At 41.6% G+C, this 20506-nt stretch overlaps 1 protein-coding gene across 2 annotated transcripts in view; it reads right to left on the bottom strand.

Annotated features, from left to right (window-relative positions):
- Positions 1-16816, bottom strand: part of nectin3a (nectin cell adhesion molecule 3a) — a 37401-nt gene extending 20585 nt beyond the window's left edge. For both annotated transcript variants that reach the window (XM_084559047.1, XM_084559048.1), the window contains exon 1: positions 16647-16816. In XM_084559047.1, coding sequence (XP_084415173.1) covers positions 16647-16734 — 88 coding nt within the window. In that variant the 5' untranslated portion in view covers positions 16735-16816. The remainder of the gene's footprint in view (positions 1-16646) is intronic.
- Positions 16817-20506: the final 3690 nt, after the last annotated feature.

The raw sequence follows: 20506 nt of genomic DNA, 5'->3' as shown, positions 1-20506 counted from the left end.
CTTTCGTCCACACGTATCCTGTAAACGCATAGCCCTAAAACGCACTTTTCTGAAAACGGGTCCCAGGGTGGAGAAATTCGCAAACGCAGCTCTTGCGTTTCTTTGTGGACGGCTAAAACGGGGAAAACGACGACGTCATCGCCACACTCCCGAGCAGCCTTCCACATCCCGCGAGACGTCTCGTAACAACATCAACAACAATGGCGGACTACATGCTAGTTTTCATGCTGGAGACGATGTTGAGCCTATTAGGGTTACTAGGGCAAAATATCATGCTCCTGTGCCACCACGCTGAGCAAAAAAGGCGATTTGTAAACAGCGCTCAAGCTTTATGCGCATGCTCCGCATCTTCATCTCCCTTTTTGGTGAATTTCTGAAACCGAAACAGCGCCACTTATAGGCCTGGAATAGGAAGTAGCGTTTTCGGTCGTGCTGAAACGGATCCGTGTGGACGCGGATATTTCTTGAAACGATGATCGAAAACGGAGAGAAAAAAGATCGTTTTCGTACGTGTGGACGGGCCCTTAGTGGGCTCCTTCAATGAACAGGAAAACAGATCCAGCTAAAGGAAGTATGGGCATTACAGGTGAACCAGGAAGGTGATCTCTAAACTGTGACGGTCGTTCACAATGGACACTTTTTACTTTCACCTTCATTTTATCTCCCATTTAGCTAACCTGGGAATTCACAACTTTAAAACTTAGAATCCCGAACTACTATCGTAGGAGTTACTTTGAGGACCTAAGTAGGAATAAACCAGAATTATTCTAGGAAATCTGTTTAATGACACCACACTAAAGATTTTAACGCGGTCTGACAACTTTAGGCCAAATGTTTGTACACCCTGCATTTTAACAACAGTTTACGCCCTAAACCGACAAAAGGTTGGCTTATTCCCGCCACTCTCTCCTCAAACGCATTAGCAAATGACCTGCGGCGGTACTCCAGACTGAACCTTGTCCTCAGTCTCTTCCTTGGTCCAGTAGTTTTCAAGTGCATGTAGAAGGTAAGCAGGTTGAAGGGCAGTGTTTCATTACTGTTTAATGAGTACAGTAATTCATCCTCCTTCCAGGCAGTACGGCCCCTTCGTCCAGTAGCCAGTGGAAACATTAGCCGACTATTAAACTTCCGTCCGATTATCAAGGTCACATTTTAAAAATGTTCATTAACATGCATATGAATTAGCATACTGTAGGTCGGACCTTTGGATAGAGTCATACAATAATTATTCAATATTGTCTCGATGGGCGAAAACCCATGAAAGCAACCGGTTCTCTCACAGCTAAGCTCTTAAATGCAATAAGGGCGGAACAATTAACCCAGAAAACCTTGAGACAGAATATTTAAGGAGAGATTTCCATTATTTGTGTGCAGTAGAAGCGGGAAAAACGATTGTAGGGAATGAACAATGGCGCCAAGATCTTCTACTGCGTACCACAGCAAATGCAAGGAAGTCAGTAGGCAGCATTCTGACGACGCCTACATGCCCAACACAGGACCTTTGCTTTATTTTTGTGAGGCCTATAAGTCTTTCTCAATTAGTTAGAAACAGGATAGGCCAAGTCGTGAATTGCTCGTTTTATAGCGTGCGCTTATCGTGAGAAATATTTGTGCCGCGTGAAGAAAACACTAGTTTCCCACACCAGCTCTAATCTACCCCCCTTCCTTCCTAGCATTGTATCCTGTGAGGGCGTGAGGCTTTTTCCAGTGGGCTAATTCACGACACACACAAACACAGGTTGACAGGCCGCTATAAAGGACCGGGCAAGACTCTTTCACATGTCACTGTCCTCTTCAAAACCCTTTTCTCTTTCTCTCCCCCTGCGGCAAAGTGGACTTGTGCGCCCCTTCTCATCCGAGTCACATTTAATTAAAGATCAGTGCTTAAAAGGAGAAGATCGATAGTGTTGACATACGGAGTGTCATGATAGGTTGCGACCTCTCTTCAGATTCAACGCTGTAGGACTTGTGAAGGACAATGTCTGCCACTGTGTACTAAAGCAACACAAACATTCCTGCAGTGTCCTGTTTTATTGTGTGGGATTTGTTATTGTTTGTTGTTGTTGTTGGGGGGGTTTGAGGTCTTTTAGTACTCCCACACACACACAGTGCTCTAGACTCAGAGGTGGGCAGCAATGCAGAAAAGCCAAGAAAAGCAATTTATTTCTAAAAGTCACACACAATTGCGAAAGGCAAGGAAAGGCATTTTTCTATGTGTTGTGAATACGTAACTTCGTTTTAAAGGTGATTTTTTTTTAAAGAGGAGGGGGTTACAATAGCTCCTAATTAGAGCTTAGGTGTATGAAATCCCTAACACGTAGATGCTAACAAAGACACTCAACCTCACTTCAAAATAGTGTTGAAAATTGCACTCTCTAGCTCACCAAGTGCATCTTTACTGCATCGGTCATTTCTCACACAGTATTCTCAGAGCCTATTTTCTCGTTCCCTCCAAAGATGTTATAGCTATGCATAGTTTGAAGTGTATATTGCAACAAGCGGTGTTTTATGAATGGCATAGGATCTGTTTAATTGAACTTCTTCACAATATTTGTCTGCAGTCAGGCTGACGATGTGATGATTGCAAATATGACCCTCCAATGGTATGGAATTAGAACGCTGCCATAAATCGTGCGCGGCGCAATGAGACTCGCGCGAGCGCAAATCAAACATCCGCGCGCGCAATGAGACTCGCGCGAGCGCAAATCAAACATCCGCGCGCGCATTTTTGCCCCCCGAGCGCTTTTCCAAGCACTCGCGAGCTATTTTGTAGCTCGCGCGCGCGCAGAGTCCGCTCGCAAAACTTTCCCCTGCTCGCTCGCGAAACTCTCCTCTCCTCGCGCGGAAAACTGTCCCCTGCTCGCGCGCGAGTTATTTCTTTTAGTGGGCGTTTTTGTCAGTGAGGGGGACGGGCCTGGGGGCATGCCAATCACCATTGTATCCCCGAATATAATTGGTTGAGCGTATTGGCCAGTTGAACAGCAGGGTACGGCAACACTACTAGGACAAACGGGACAAACCACACAGCCCCGAATGCCTGAATGACATGTATTGTGATTTGGTGTCTTGACTTGAAAGTTTGCAAAATGTCACACAGAGCAATGAACTTCAGTATGTTTGACTGAGTGCTGTCTTTCCTTCCCTCCATCGTCGACATTAATCTGATAAAATGCTGATCATTTTTTGTAACTTGGATTCTGTTGCACAACGACATTTTTTATTTTGGTAAAACTGTTTTGTTCATATTCTCGATTTAGACTTCTTCTTTCTCCCTGAAAATTATAAACGTAATGTTAAAAAATCCTAAAAATAAAAAAGATAGAAGGCCTGTAGTTTATATAGGCGTCAGCAACTCTCGATATGAGAGCAGCATATAGACGTATGGTCCAGATGCAGATGTGTGTCAAAATATAGTAGGCTATTTCTTATTAAAATCTTATTAAGGCAAAGATGCCCATGGACACTCTTTTTAAGAGACACAACCCTGCAAACATTTCGACGTCTAATAAACGTTGAAACAACGTCTAAACGTACACGTCGCCAGGAGGTCTAAAAGTAATGCTGAAAGGCAAATTGAAACGACGTCGCGTTGCAACCTCGACGTCTTTTTAACGGTCATAAACAACGTCCCGTTGTAACACAGATGTCTTCTAAGCGCGCATTATTCACCTTCTAAAAACGATCCAGTAAATATTCTGATATATATTTACAGCTGTATGTGTCGAGTTTTAGATGTTGTTTCTGCAGTGAAGTTAAAAAGAGGTTGACAAATGCAGGTAGAGAAGATGTTGACGTTGCGATCTGACGTCTTTTCAACCTTCATTTCAGCATTACTTTTAAAGCCCCTGGCTGCGTCTCGGTCTCGACGTCGTTTTAACGTTTGTTCAACGTCGAAATGTTATCTGTTCAAACTGACTGATTAACTGTAACAATTAGTGTTTACATATAGATAATACATTTAATGAATAATAAATGATATTAAAAATATTTTTTGCTATAAATTAACACATTTATATAAATACAATGTATTAACAGAACCTACCTTTGGGGGGAAATTATAAGTTTGACAACACAAAAGTGCAATTTCTTTAAAGTTTTATTACACAAACAATCAGAACACTTGAAAAACTAAAAACTAATCAGACCAACATGATTCTTACACATACAGCTCTGGAAAAAGTTAAGACACCACTTCAAAATGATCAGTTCCTCTGGTTTTACTATTCATAGCTATGTGTTTGAGTAAAATGAACAGTTTTGTTTCATTCTATAACCTACTGACAAAATTTCTCCCAAATTGGAAAAAAAAATATTATCATTTAGAACATGTATTTGCAGAAAATGGCAACAGGTCAAAATGACAAAACAATTCTGGTGTTTTCAGACGTTGTATAATGCAAAGAAAACAGGTTCATATTCATTTTAGAACACAACACTACTTTTCAAACTTAGGAGGAGTTTAGAAATCAACATTAGTGGAATAATCCCAATTTAATCGCAGCAGTGGTCTCTTTATTTTTAGCTGTATGTGCAATAAACATAAAAACACCCACACAGTTGAAAAACACTTTGTAGGCGATCACGATCTCCTCTGGACCCCTCTCCCTCCTATCAATGGCTCCTTCACCTGGAGTGGAGATCCTCACTCTGTCATGTGAAGCTGGAAAAACATTTGAAGTATATTACTTAACAATTCTTAAACACATCTTGGAAAATTATACACCGTTTTACCATCTAATTCACCTACGTACATACTACATACATCACATGAATGTTAAGTCATGAAACAGACATAAATTGCTTTTTGGTTATATTTACATAGGCCATAAAGTCCCAGATAATGATAAAATAAAAACATTACATGATCTTAAACAGAAGAAACATTGTTGATTAACAAAGCAGACAATTAGGCATTGCATTGGGAGTCAAATTTTTATGTTCACAATCCACTGAATATTAACATTTTAACAGCTAATCAATAGATTAGGCTACTATTGTTTTTTTTGTTTGTTTGTTTTTTAATGAAGATAAATTAACATTTTCAAATTATCTTGGGGAAAAAAATGCATTTTCTGGACACCTCCATGTCAGCTCGTCTGTATAAGTGCTTCACTGATTTATGTCTGGATTTCTAAACTCCAATAGTCCAAAAATATCAGAATATTAGACAGAAAGCACACTGAAGAGCCCTGTTTCATGTTAGCCGAGTGAGCAGCTAGCTTGAAATCCACTCGACAGTTAAACACATAACGCACGGTCGGTCAATGACACTTTTTAAAACACAGAAAGTTGCAATATGAACCTACAGTCTATGATAATGAACACATATAAACCGTCTCTAATGTTTTATGTCAACGAACTTACCGAAAAAACTGTTCGGTACGTGCCGTACTTGCTTCTCTGCAGTCGTTCCGCTGCCAGGTTTGGAGTAGAAGGTCCCGCCCTTTCCGCCTCTGATTGGCTAGAAGGGCTCACCCGATTGGTTGTATAATTTAATTTTTTCTTCTAGTTGGTTTGTGGTCGAGGTGCAACCTAGACCTACATTTATTTTTTTCATCAAGTTGGTTTGTGGTCGAAGCGCGACCTAGACCTATTTTAAACTCGTTTCACGCTAGAGGTCGCCCCTTAGACCTACCGTCAAGGTTGATGAAATGTTTGCAGGGTACTGTCTTTGACGTTACCTGAATGGCGGTTCGGCAACCAGCTTTTTGGTGCATTACCGCCACCTTCTGTTCTGGAGTGTGAATAAGTGTGGTTTGTCCCGTTTGTCCTATTAGTGTTGCCGTACCCTGCTGTTTAACTGGCCAATACGCTCAACCAATTATATTCGGGGATACAATGGTGATTGGCATGCCCCCAGGCCCGTCCCCCTCACTGACAAAAACGCCCACTAAAAGAAATAACTCGCGCGCGAGCAGGGGACAGTTTTCCGCGCGAGGAGAGGAGAGTTTCGCGAGCGAGCAGGGGAAAGTTTTGCGAGCGGACTCTGCGCGCGCGCGAGCTACAAAATAGCTCGCGAGTGCTTGGAAAAGCGCTCGGGGGGCAAAAATGCGCGCGCGGATGTTTGATTTGCGCTCGCGCGAGTCTCATTGCGCGCGCGGATGTTTGATTTGCGCTCGCGCGAGTCTCATTGCGCGCGCACGATTTATGGCAGCGTTCTAATTCCATACAATGGCCTCTGTAATAATAAGATGTTGTCCTCCAGCATTTGCTCAAGTTTCCCCTCACTGCATCTGTGTCCTCCCCTAAACAGTTGGGTGAAAATAGATGCCTCCTGAACAATGCTCAAGTGTAAACCCAGCGATGAGCCACGCAGTCACGCGTGTAGACAGATTAGCCTCAAGAGTCAGCGCTTTGTTTCCTGACAAGTTGTTTTCACTACACTGACATGACACTTTCCTTCAAAAACCATATTAATGTCCCCGATATAATGCCTCATAAAACCAAGCTAATTTTTCATTCATTTGGACAGAAATAGATCTGGCTCTTGTTGGGTGGTGGTGGGGGCTCTACAGAGAGGAGAGAATGGCCTCTGTACTAATCATAGACTGCGCTGCTCTTGACTGGGTCTAAATGGACTACTCTACTTTCATTAGGCCGAACTAACATAATGGAAACATAGTTTCCCACATGCCCCTGAGACCCCAGAGGGAACTGGCTTGTTTTTCTATAAAATGATTCTCATGATTGTCCAATTTTAGATTTCTTGTATGACGCCTGTTTCTGCCAACAACAAGTTTTTTTTTTTGTTTTTTTTTGAGAGATCTACATGAAGTCAGGGAATGACTCATTTACGCTGCACGAGCAGAGCAGACAATACTGTATTATGTATTAGTGGAACCCAGATATGTGTAAGAATAGGCAGAAAATAACTCACAACTGTAAAAGTTTATCAACAAAGAACTGCTGATGGATTTTCATTGAATATTAAGTACATAACAAGTGTCAGCGTCTAGATTTGTCCCGCTTATTTCTCAATTTCTCTAACTGTTCATCCAAATACTGATATTGATAAGCCAAAAATATTGATATAACAACAGTTTAACTAGGAGAATTTGACAGTTGAAACTGATGTGACATACCGCTCTTCGTCTACTTAAAGCTACTTTCACTTTACTTACAATCTTTTGGTGAGGCACTTAAAGGGCATACCACAAAACTGCAACATCCACCTGCTGACTCCTAGGCAGAAGGTGGATATTGCAGCTTTGTGGTTATTTACATTAAAATACAAATTTCCTGTTGCATATGTAGCAAAATGCTAACACTGTGCTGCTGACGTTGTTGACACAGATCACAGTACTTGACACAGAAAAGGATCAGATTTAAAAGGCTGATAGCACAGCACTATAATATGTCTGGATCAACTTATCCTAATCAAAAACTATATAATGTTCATTCATTCATCTTCTTCAGCCTATCCCAGCTGTCATCGGGCGACAGGCGAGGTACACCCTGGACAGGTCTCCAGTCTAACGCAGGGCTAACACAGAGAGACAGACAACCATTCAATCCCACACCTACGGCCAATTTAGAATCACCAGAGTACCCGGAGAGAACCCACGCAGACACGCAAACTCCACACGGAAAGGTCCACTCAGCCCATGGATTCGATTATCCAAACACTTAACAATTAGCAAAATACTAGTCACAACATAGGGAGATAATATGTTTGTAAACATCATTTTAATCAGCAATCATGCACTGAGGATTGTAGTTTCACTTTATATAGTTTTTCTAATCTTTGTTTATGTTTGCAATCACTGTTAATCACTAACGCAATATTTTCTCTTGACATTAAGACATCAGTGAAGGAAGCGGCCTTACCCTGCACATCAACAATCACCACCTTACAAAAGCGATGGAAGTAAAGTGGTCCAACACAAACCCTGCCTCTGTAACAGTGTGTGTATCCACTGGTCAATAAACACAGCAAGTAAGTTGGTCAGTGTAGCACTTCCCTGGCATTATCCTGGTCGGAAGCAGTAGATTTTCCCCCGGCACTCCCTGTTTTCCCGGCACATACCCTCACCCTGTGTCTGCAACAGATTAAAGCGGCACTCTTGATTTTCGCGTACCACCCACTTTGAACGGAGAGAACAAGGAGATCTAGGTGCCTTTAGGTGTCACTCGGGACTTTAGTCATTAGAAACAAACGGCCGACTGAAGCGCACCCATGGTGACCTCACAGAAAGACACGAGTTCATATTTAGATCTAACATGTAAATGCAAAACATTTAGCCTGCTGCCCTGCCTGTGATGACATTATATCACCTACAACACTTCAATCAAAGGGGAATAAAGACAACACATCTTTGCAGTGTACTACACACTCTGATTCAGTTGCTAAATAAACAGGCTAAAAAGGTCCGTAAGACGTTTAACATCTAACATCTAAGTGTATTTTTTATGGGACTTAGGTTACATATTGGGTTTGAAATACTGTTCCCAAAACACGAAGCTCACTTGTATGTAAAAGACAAATATTTTGAGTGGATAAAAGCAGCGGTGACCCATTTATCGTCTGTCTAACAGGTCTGGGTTGTAGAGTAAGCATGCCTTGAAGCCCTCCTCTTTAACATGAAACGCAATCTGTCCAGTGTCTGGTATTCTAACAGTTTTTAAGCCCTCACTTGAACTCGCCTGTTGTTTTGTCGTGACCCTTTTTTCGCAATCCAAGCGGAGACAGAAAATAGCAACCACGCAACAACTATCAAGTTTGTCAGAAGTGAGCAGCAACATTTGACTCTTCCCCTGAGTGACGGAGAAAGACGTTTAAAAAAAGACGGCGTGCAGATATGTCCCACTGCCCTTCATCAATATTAAACAGGTAATAAAAGCCTTCCGTCTATTTGGCCTTCTTTGCCACGGCTTTGATCGGGATGGGGAAATGTATTCAAGGTTTACACTCTGTCTGGAAATTAAGAGGAAAAACTGAAATTTTAAACAGAAGCATGGAAATTTAACTACTGTGTGCGGCTGTGGGGACATAGGAGGTGTAGCGGTGGCGGCGGGATAATTTGGCTGCGATACAGCAGGGATACAGTTGCGCAAAATAGTATTTGAGCCTTCACTGCAACAACAAGGGCTGTTTAGCAAGCCAAATGAACTAACTCTGAATTATGGACCAGGTCTTTCTTTCACTGGAGTTTAGTGGTTGATGTAATTGGACAAACAATACGGACGGAAGGAGGCTGGACAAAAAAAATAAAAAAACACCCAACAAAACTGTAAAAAAAACTTGTTATGCAATCCAGCGCTTTCATAATAGGTTGATTTTGTTAAAGACAAATGGTCCAATTCAAACTGAAGTGTAGCAGCGCTAAAACTCTTCCCTGAGTAATTCAAGAAATAGTCTTGGACCGCCACCATGACTGAGTCCATTATTGTAAATAATGCATGCAGTGAACATTTCCTGCTCATTTGTGGTTTTGGTCTTGTGATCCAAGTCCAGTGAAGTCTGGGTTTCCACTGCTACATTCAGCTGTGCTATCTTGTTAGAATAAAACAAAAAATTTCTGGATGTAACAATCGGGGTCGCATGCAGGTTGTACACAGAGAGCAGACGAGGGATGTGAGCAGGTGTGGAGATGCTTTTTTATCTGCTACGTGTCAGTGTACTCCACCAGATGGGACAACGCTGCAGATAGCTTCCTCTTGATGGTCAGCACTGGCCAGTATTTGACTGGTGGGTGTTAATAATCTCCCACCTGGGTGGTAAGGGGTGTGTCAGCGCACACAACTGACTGTGTGCCCATCCCACAGCTGAAAAAAAAGTGAAACAAATAAGACCCAGCCACACCTGTTTCCCATAACCTCTGAGCTCCTCTCCTGGGGGATTCAGCTGCTGACTGTGCACATCCTGCGTGCGTGTATACCTCTTTAATATGGACTGTAAAGCCACAGTCTGTCCAAGTGACCCTCACCTCCATCACGCAGTGCGATCTACTCTTTTTCGGGGGGAAAACCCTGACTCCTGAAAACAGCAGGCACAGAAACGGTTTAAAAAGTTTCCCTCTGTTCATTCACAGTGCTTAATTAACCATGGAAATATCTGGAAGCCATTTACCGGTGTATGGCGCAGTTTCCTATGACTCAGTGATTGAAACAGCCAATTCCTGTCTATCCAAGATTTATTTAGTAGACAAGAAACACTAGCTTAAACACAGTGAAACGCTGCTAATATTAGCATTTTCTATGCATTTCCCCTCTTTTTCCCCTTCGTCCTACCAATTTTGAATGGCTAATTACTCACATACTGCGGTACTAATGACTACGGCCGGTCGATAGAGGAAGTAGATACAAAACAACGAATTCCACCAGAAGCGCCGTGATTGGTCCACGAAACTAGACAGCAGAATTAAACGAAAAACCAGACGGCTGAATTAAAGGTTATGGTTGGCATGATTCAATATATGTGCCGTTATTAATAATTCCCTAACCTGTCTGTAACACTCGCCCCCAGAACCATTCATTCCTGCATAGAGGTTAACCTTTAAATGCCAGGTCACAAACATTACGGAGGCAATCTTGAAAGTTTTCTATTAAATAAATGTTTATAAGTCACCGTCTGTTGCAATATAAGAAAACACAACGGTGACAGAGACCATGTCTCACTGATGAAAGTACTGGTATATTTATATATTTAAATTATTATGAACTGGGTGAGACAGCACGGTGGTGCGGTGGTTAACACTGACGCCTCACAGCTCACTGAGACTGAGGCCTTTCTGTGTGGAGTTTGTACGTTTTCCTGTCTGCGTGGCTTTGTCTGTTTCTCCCTGCGATAGACTGGACTCTCCATAAACAGATCTCTGGATATGAATTAATGTTAAATTATCATCAGACCATATCTGATTGGTTAAAGAACATTTTCCCACTTTCAGCTTCACATTAAAAGTATGTATCTGGAAAACTCATGTTGGCTTTTACAATAAAGCAGCGACAGTAAATATGTTTTGCCAGTGAACCTTGCGCTTACAGCTATCATTCATCAATATTATGTTTACAGAACAAGACTTTTCAGGAAGTAATGGAAGAAGAAGGAGCGGTTCCGGTGAGCTGTTAGATGAAAAGGTGCAGGCAACATTATTCACACCTCCGACTTCTCAGTGAGGAAACCAACTCCTTTCACTTTGCCCTGTTGCTCACAGACTCATTCCGTGTGCAGCATGATATCACAGAATGAGGAAGAAAGGCAAATTACTTCCTGACTTCTTTATTAAAACTGCAACAGCTTATTTATTTTTTTTGCTACAACCTGTGCTCTGTGACCTGTAGCACCAAACCACATTTGATAAATCAACAAGGACTGAAAGCTTTGACAGAACTGTAAAAATGGCTCTTAAGCTTTTCATACGCCATTACAACATTACAGTTTAACACTTGTATTTTAATTCGCCTTTGGCTAAGCCCCGCCCCCCTTAGTTACTGTTGCTACGTCCGACATTCTCTTCTGGGCTGTGGTTTTCTGGTTATCTATAAGGCTCTGGCATCAACATGGCTTATGCTGTGACAGCTCTTCCTGCTGAACTTTTGTCAAACTTTTATAAAGCAGCAAATAAAGTGTCCGATAGAAGAAGGCAAAAAGGGGGCTGCAATATGCGTTCGAAGGCTATATTCAGGACATACAAGTGAAACGCAACGAACAACAAAGGCATCCAAATAGAGGCAAAAGCATACCGGTCGGTCACAGTCAAAAAATGAACCACCGCATATTAGGGATGCACCGATCCGACTTTTTCAGTCCCGATACCGATACCGATGCCTGGGCTTTGTATATCTGTCGATACCCGATACCGATCCGATACCATTGAATTAATATAATAAACTGCATACCTTCCACCTTATACTTTCCTTCCACCATGTAGAAGAATCTAAAGGCACCAGACTTTCCTAACTAAGACAAAATAACATAGATGCAATGTATTGAATACTTATTTATTTGTTATTTGAACAATTGTGCATCCAAATTGAAAATAAAATGTAATCAAACTTCTTAAAATAAATTTAAATAAAATGTAGTAGTAGAAACAAAACAGTAATCAAAACAAGTTACCAAACACTGTAAACATGTAAAACATATATTAAGTGCAAAGTACTGCAGGAATTCAAAATACAAAAGCAGCTGAACCTGAGAATATTACCCGTGAAATGCCTCCACACACCCGACTCTTTCGCTCGCTCCATGTTAAACGCTCCAGCTCGTTCTTCTTCTTCTTCTTCTTCTTCTGTTTAATGGCGGATCATATCTTTACGACATACCGCCACCTACTGGACTACTACAGGATCTCCAACTCGTTCCACCATGCTGCTAACGAATGACGAAGGATTTGCTGCCACGGAGGAAAAAAAGAAAAGAAAAGAAAAGAAAACTGGATCGGCCCGTGGATCGGTTAATTTTACCGATACCCGATCCAGCTATTTTTTCCAATATCGGGGCCGATACCCGATACCAATATCGGATCGGTGCATCCCTACCGCATATCCTATTAATCGAGACGGAGGCTGGGACTGACGATATCAAGGAGCAACACTGTTCATGCAAAGCTGGGTACGTCTCTATTCACTTCTATAATCGTTATTACGAAGCAAACGGACTAACGTTGTATTTCTTCAGCGTGTGCTAGCGTATCAACAACTATGCAACTTAAGCTGTAACGGCGATGTTTTGGTTAGCTCCACAGGGTTTTGCGCGCACATCATTGGGCTTATCCATACCCTGGATGCTGGATATATACCGACAGTTTAGCCTGCCGAGACCGAAAATATGAGACGCCTGCGTTAAAGTCAATGGAGCGCTGTGGAAAAAGTGTCGGACCCCTGTGGGAGCTCTCTTGGCTGCGATTGGTCAATCTACATTCTAGGGCGGGGCTTAGCCAAAGGTGAATTTAATATATTTCACTTAAAAAGTCATAACAGCATTTTTTCTGCATGTCATGTGAACCTTAAGTGCCTGCGACTATCTAGTAGGTAAGAGACACTAATGTGCATTTGTCTGCTTCCCATTCAAGAGGTGAGTAAACACTGAAGTTTACAGTGGAATGAATGTGAAATGGTGCCATCTTCAGATCCCCTATTATTAAGTATAACGTTCAGTTCAAGACGCTTAGTTGGGGTAATTTGGGTTAGAGGCAGGCAATCCTAATCAACAACAGACTGCAGTGTCACACACAATGGTGTCTTTTTAATTATCCTTGTTACAGCCAAGTTCAGGGATAAGCTGAACCCGGGGTTTACAGCTCTGAATTGACTAATGGACCACCAGGGAGCTGCTTGCCATTCACGGGCCCTGACAGTCTGTCACATCTGTCGTGGAAAGAGGAAGCAAAGGGTGGAGTCAACAGAAGCTGGTGACCACAGCCTGCTCCCTGAACCCCCCTCCCCACCCCCCACACACACACGCACACAGCCTCCACATCCCACAATAAAGCCACGCACTCATCTGTTCATGCCCTTCCTTCAAAAAAGAAAACACTGCATGCATTTAATGTGATTAGGAGTGTTCGGTCAGCTGCTCCACGGTCGACGTTTCAGATCAAATAAGGAGGATCAGGTGGGCGCGACAGATGTGACTCGGAGATTCAGACTTTTCTAGGATATAATTCTGTTAAATAATAACAATAGCGGATAATTAACATCCAAATTCAGTCAGTAGCTCTGTCTTGATAACTAATATGTGTTTAAAGTTTACATTTACTGTCTGGAGTAGGCTGCGAAAACGGTAGAAGCATCAAGTGAACGTTGTAAAAGTCATTGTGATGAAAGGTTTCTTGGAGTCAACGAAAATCCAGGAAGGCTGACATGTTAATATATCTCTGTATTAAGTTATCCCACCATCCCCTCCAACTAAAGGTCTTGACCTGATCTGACCTGTGCCATGTGGTGACAAAGCTACAGCTGTTTTAATTACATCTCCAGTGACAAACTTGGTTTCCGTCAATTAATGAGCACCGAAGCACATTACCCTCTACGAGCACCGAATCTGCTCAGTCAATCTGCTTTTTGCTGCTTTTTCCAAATCTATTTCTGTTTAGGGTCTGTAATTTCGGTGGCTCTATTACTACATTATTTATTTAGATTGTGAATCATACGGCCCCAAAGTAAGGAACCACAAAACTACGGTCTTCAATTACAGACCTCACAGCCTGTAGCCACGCCTCGGATGAATCCCCTCCTCACGAGGCCTGTCTACAGGGAATCTGAAAATGTCACGGTTAAAAAAAAAAAAAAAAACTGACATCAAAACAGTTTTTGTCCCCTGCACACTTGTAAGCCGAGGCCACATGGGCTCCGACCATATGCTATTGCGAGTCACACGTTTCCTTTCCAAACAAAACAATGGATCTGGGCTTTCGCTGGCTGGTCCGTCCTCTGTGTTAATAATTATTCGCAAATGTTGTCTGTCAAGGTGACTAGTCAGAGTGGAAATATGCGCAGACGTGGAGTTAAAGTGCACGTTTGGAGGCTAATCAGCTTAGATTGCAACAGTGCCTTGTTTATCAGTTCCCTGTGTTGATTTATGAACCAGTGTTTTGCGGGTACAGACAGAAAGAGCATGGTATGAAGAGAACTATTTAAAAACATGTGTTGAAAGTGTGTGTGTGTGTGTGTGTGTGTGTGATGAGACTGGTGGCAGCTGTAGAGAGAGACTTCATACTACAGCTTGAATGAATCTGCCAGGTCGCTGTATCAGCAGATATTATTATATAGTAGATGCCAGAAAACTCCCTTGGCTTCGGCTTTTTAGATGTCAGTACAGCATCTTCTTGCTTTTTCAGTGCTCCATGAATTTCGTAAATTGCTCGTAGGGTAAATCAGTGCATGTAAGGACTCAGTATCTTATTTTTCAGTCTTCTGCATGTCTTTGTTTTTTTTTTAATTGTATGTAGGATATATCATCACCTTGAGCTATGGGAAACTGGAAGTCCCGAGCCTTTAAGAGAAAGCAATCTGCTGATTAATCAGGAACAAAAACGTGCTTCAGTGCTCATTAATTAAAAATAAATAAATAAATAAATAAATCCATGGCTTTGGTTTTTTTTACATGTCAATACAATACTGTATCTTCTTGCTTTGTCAGTCCTCTATGAATTAAACCTAACTGTGATTTGTTTTTTAATTGCTTTAAGGATAAATCAAGGCAAATAAAGACACAATATCTAATTTTTCAGTCTTCTTCATGTCTTTGATTTTATAATTGTTTGTCGGACACATCATCACCTTGAACAATGGGAAACTGCAGTAACTAACCCGCCGATTAATCAATAACAAAAGCTTCAGTGCTCATTACTTGACAAAAAAAAACAAAAAAACTTCCTTTGTTTTGTTTTTTTAGATGTCAACACGGCATCCTCTTGCTTTTTCAGTCCTGTATAAGAGACTTTGATTGCTAAAGAATTGCTTGCAGGATAAATCAAGGCACATAAGGACACAGTATCTTCATTTTTCTGTCTTCTGCATGTCTCTGTAGGATACATCATCACCTTGACCTATGGGAAACTGCAGTAACTAATCTGCTGATTAATCAATAACAAAAAACATGCAGCTTGCAGAGCTATATCTCAAAAGCAAGCACAGCTTTAAAAAGGCACATACTACAATAAGCTATGCAGGAATGTATTCTCCTTTTTTTTTTTTTGGGAAACTACCAAGCATGCATATTTATTGCCCTTTCATTCAGGAGACTAATAAATGGCGCATTCCTGCGTGGTATTTACTTTAGCATCCATCTGTGTTTGTCCCGTCTTTTGTCTCTTTTGGTCCTGTCAATGTATTGTAATCCCAGCTCAGGGCAGGGATACAAGCAAAGCTCTCCAGCTGCTCTGCTCGGGACATTAAGGTGCTCTTGTCTGGCGTGCAGCCCAACTCCAGGTCAATACATCCAGAGACTCTACGACTGCAGTGCCTCCCCTCGAAATATGTCTTCATTTCCCCCCTGCCACCCCACACGCCCAACGCGGAGGAGTCTGCGATGCCTCCCCTCTCTCGTGTATCACATAACGTTGATACGTGACCCCCCCTCCACACACACACACCTCCATCTGTAGTGTAACCAAGACACTTGGCAAACTTTTCCACAAAGGAGCTCCTCTTTGCTCGCCATAAGTGACACCCCTGGTTACTCCATTTCTATTTTTGTACACCGCGGATTAGAGCTGCTGCTGCTGCTGCCGCCGAGTTTTTTAGAAAAATACCGGCTGGTATGTCCCCTAACACTCCTCCTTGAATGATGTTAGCCAAGTAATGATGTGACACACTGGAAGTATGGCTAGCTAGAAAAGTGTGCGCCACCAAATCAGTGCCTTAAGTTTTCTCCGTGGTGGTTTTTAACTATTGTTGACGGAGCTGCTTTCAAACAGACAACCGAGGCTTAGCTAACGGTCAACTAACTGACGCCAACGGCTACTTTCCAGCCCAAGGTAACAGTCCACACACACATGAAGAACTAGCTGAGTTAGCTTAAATACAGCTAGCGGGGTTTGAACCAACCAACCCCAACACACAGACAGGACTAGCCGGGTTTAGTGTGCTCTATCGATGAATAACGGTAGACACCCCCCTCCCCGACCAGAGAGCCGCTGCAACTTCATTCCTCTAAAAGTAAGAGGGGGGAAAAAAAAAAAAGAAAGAAAGCGCCAACTCACCGGTGAGTCCGTACAAGGTGAGAATAGACGTTAAAAGTCGCAGTCCGTTAGATGGCAAAGTCCTCCTTAGCGGTGATGTTTTCTCCATGATTCCCGTGTGTTCGTGCGCTCCGGCGCTCTCTGCTCTGATCCGCTCCGTCCTCCTCTCTCCTCGGTCGTCTCTGCTCTCTCTCCCCTCTGCTCTCTCTCTCTCTCTCTCTCTCCCCCCTCTCTCTCTCTCCCTCTCTCTCTGAGCCTGGCTGGCTCCAGCTCTCCATGACGACCGACCAGCGTGGGCTGTACCACTTGTGCAGGACAACAAACACAAACACACAACCTACGGACACGGAAACACACAAACCACAGCGTAACTTCTCTTGGGTTAATATGATGAAGCGAAACCCAGAGTACAAGAGTATTTGGGACCTTCTGCCATTTCCTCAATAACTTATTGTTTGATGAGTTCAGTTACTTTGAGATGAAACAAGATGAGATAACGCGAGAAAATGAAATAAGAATAAAATAATGCAATAAAATAAGATTGCACATGCAAAGTTCAGTTACTTCCCATGTGGAGATGAAATAAGGCTGCATCTGCAAAGTTCAATCACTTTGCATGTGCAAACAAGATAAGATACTATGAGATGAGATGAGATGAGATGACATACAACAAAATAAGATTGCACATGCAAAGTTCAGTTACTTTCCATCTTTCCATGTGGAGATGACATGGCATGACATGAAATACAATAAGCATGTTCACTTAGTTTTCATGTGCAGACAGGATAAGATGAGATGAGATGAGATGAGATGAGATGAGATGAGATGACATACAACAAAATAAGATTGCTCATTCAAAGTTCAGTTACTTCCCATGTGGAGATGAAGTAAGGCTGCATCTGCAAAGTTCAATCACTTTGCATGTGCAAACAAGATAAGATACTATGAGATGAGATGAGATGAGATGAGATGAGATGACATACAACAAAATAAGATTGCACATGCAAAGTTCAGTTACTTTCCATCTTTCCATGTGGAGATGAAATGGCATGACATGAAATACAATAAGCATGTTCACTTAGTTTTCATGTGCAGACAGGATGAGATGAGATGAGATGAGATGAGATGACATACAACAAAATAAGATTGCTCATGCAAAGTTCAGTTACTTCCCATGTGGAGATGAAATAAGGCTGCATCTGCAAAGTTCAATCACTTTGTATGTGCAAACAAGATGAGATGAGATGAGATGAGATGACATACAACAAAATAAGATTGCACATGCAAAGTTCAGTTACTTTCCATCTTTCCATGTGGAGATGACATGGCATGACATGAAATACAATAAGCATGTTCACTTAGTTTTGATGTGCAGACAGGATGAGATGAGATGAGATGAGATGAGATACAACACAATAAGACTTCATATGCAAAGTTCACTTACTTTGCTTGTGTGCATGACATGACATGGCATGAGATACAATAAGCATGCAAAGTTAATTTACTTTTCATGTGCAGACAGAATGAGATGAGATGAGATGCAATAAAATAAGACTTCATTTGCAAACTTCAGTTACTTTTCAATGGGATACTATGAGATGAGATAATATAACATAACCCTGCACATGAAAAGTTCAGTAACTTTGCATGTGCAGACAAGATAAGATACTATGAGATGAGATGAGCTTTTATTATTACATGGCATTAAAAATAATACTCAAAAAATCAAGCTATTTCTAATGCTTACACATTTTACTCGAAGTGGGAGAAACAAGACTGAGAACATAATGGAAATCCTATATTTTTCTTAAAAAGTGAGTGAATCATTGGGGAATCCCCTTGTCCCAGAGGCACACTTGTAAAAGCAGCCATTACAGGCTCACAAAACTGCTATGAAACCATTTATTGCACAAACATATTTTTTTTTTAGCATGATTACCGTTTTGAGCAAATTTCTGAGTATGATTACTGTCTTCACAGCAGCGACACAACAGATAAAGCTTCATGACGCTGCTGAATCGTCATTGCTTAAAGAGACACTGAAGCTTTATCTGTTTTTGTCAGGTTGCTGTCAGGAACTCACCATCGGTGCGCTGTCTCTCTAAACCGCCTGCTCCAGCCTATCTATAGATCTTCATATTCGGGTTCAGAACTGTACACTGACATAAAAGCTGCTTTCACTTTGTGCATTTGTATGGACTCCTGTAGCAGATTCAGTCAGTCACTGCAGGTTTCTATCTATCTATCTATTCTATCAAATGAATGAAAGGAATAAAAGCGTGCGTGCTTATTGTCAAATAACTTCAAATAAAATTAGCCATAAAAGACAAATAGTAAGACAAGTTAAGGCTGAAAAGGTTAAGTTTGTATCTCATTGAGCTGAGATGAGACGAGACGAGACTAGATGAGCTGAGGTGAGATGAGATCATATGAGTTGAGATGACAAACTGAGATGAAATTTGATGAGGTGAGTTGAGATGAGATAATGCAAGATGAGTTAGGTTGAGTTGAAATGAGATGAGACTAGATGAGCTGAGGTGGGATGAGATCATATGAGCTAAAATAAATCATATGAGTTGAGATGACAAACTGAGATGAGATTTGATGAGATGACAGGAGATGAGATGAGATGAGATGAGATAATGCAAGATGAGTTAGGTTGAGTTGAGATGAGATGAGACTAGATGAGCTGAGGTGAGATGAGATCAAATTATCTAAGGTAAGGTTAGAATAGATAAAATAATATGACAAACTGAAATGAGGTGAGATGAGACTAGGTGAGCTGAGATGAGATGAGATAATAATATGAGTTGAGATGAGCTGAGGTGGAATGAGATTATATGACCAAACCTAACTTGAGATGAGATGAGATGCACTTTTATTTTAGGAACATGGCAGAAATGAACTAGAGAGGCATTAAAAAGGAAATACAGGAAGCTACATAAATAGATGTGCATGAATACATTCATTCATCTTCTGTAACCGCTTATTCCTGTGAAGGGTCGTGGGGGCATGAATACAAAATAAAGAAAAAAATGTCCATTCTGCAGTGTGTACTTTTACTAGTACAGTGTGTGTACCTTTGATAGATATTTCTACATACTGTTTTGCTATATTGTTACGCAGTTATGCAGCTTCTGTGGTATTTTAATGTAAATAAATACAAACACTCGCAACATTTCTGTTGAGGCCATCAGAAAGGACAACAGTGTGCCAGCGTGAGAATATACAGTCGGAGATAGTTGGGGCACATAATGTGTAACCATGGTTATGAAACTATTCTAAAACTGTGGTGAAAATAAGGAAGTGAATGTGAAAGTTAATATAAAGCCCAGGAGAGCAGCTACTGAAGGACAAAGTGCTGAAAAAGTGAGCTCCCACCAGTTTCAACACAGACACACTTTGTCCTAAAACAAAGTGGTAATGAAACACTCTTACATTGTTCTTCTCCTTTGAGATAATTACAGCTTTTACACATTCAGGAATCCGCCGCTGTGTGCAGCGCAGTGCTATTATCATGCACTGAAGCTTGAACTGATAAACTTGCTCCCTCAGCAGTTTCTTTTTTTTTTTTCACATGGACATCATATTTATTCACTAGAGATAAGCAAAAATGCTTGTTTCAATGTGCCTCCCTCGTGTTGAGCGTCCGGTTCCACTCTGCGGTGACGTCTTCATCACTTCAGTCCTCACGAGGGGACGTGAACCCTGCAGGGAGCCTTCATCCCCTGCAAAATGTAACCCTCTCCCAGCGCTGTAGCTCAGCTTCACTGTGATTAAAGCATGACCCATGATGTGTCACCACACTATACCCCCTGCCTTTATACCCTCTGGTGGTTTATTTATATCCTCAAAGAGCTATAAATCCCCAGGTGAAAGTG

The sequence above is a fragment of the Chelon labrosus genome (assembly GCF_963514085.1).
Source record: "Chelon labrosus genome assembly, chromosome: 13".
Classification (NCBI taxonomy): domain Eukaryota; kingdom Metazoa; phylum Chordata; class Actinopteri; order Mugiliformes; family Mugilidae; genus Chelon; species Chelon labrosus.
The sequence above is the reverse complement of the archived record's forward strand: the minus strand, read 5'-3'. Positions and strand labels throughout refer to the sequence as shown.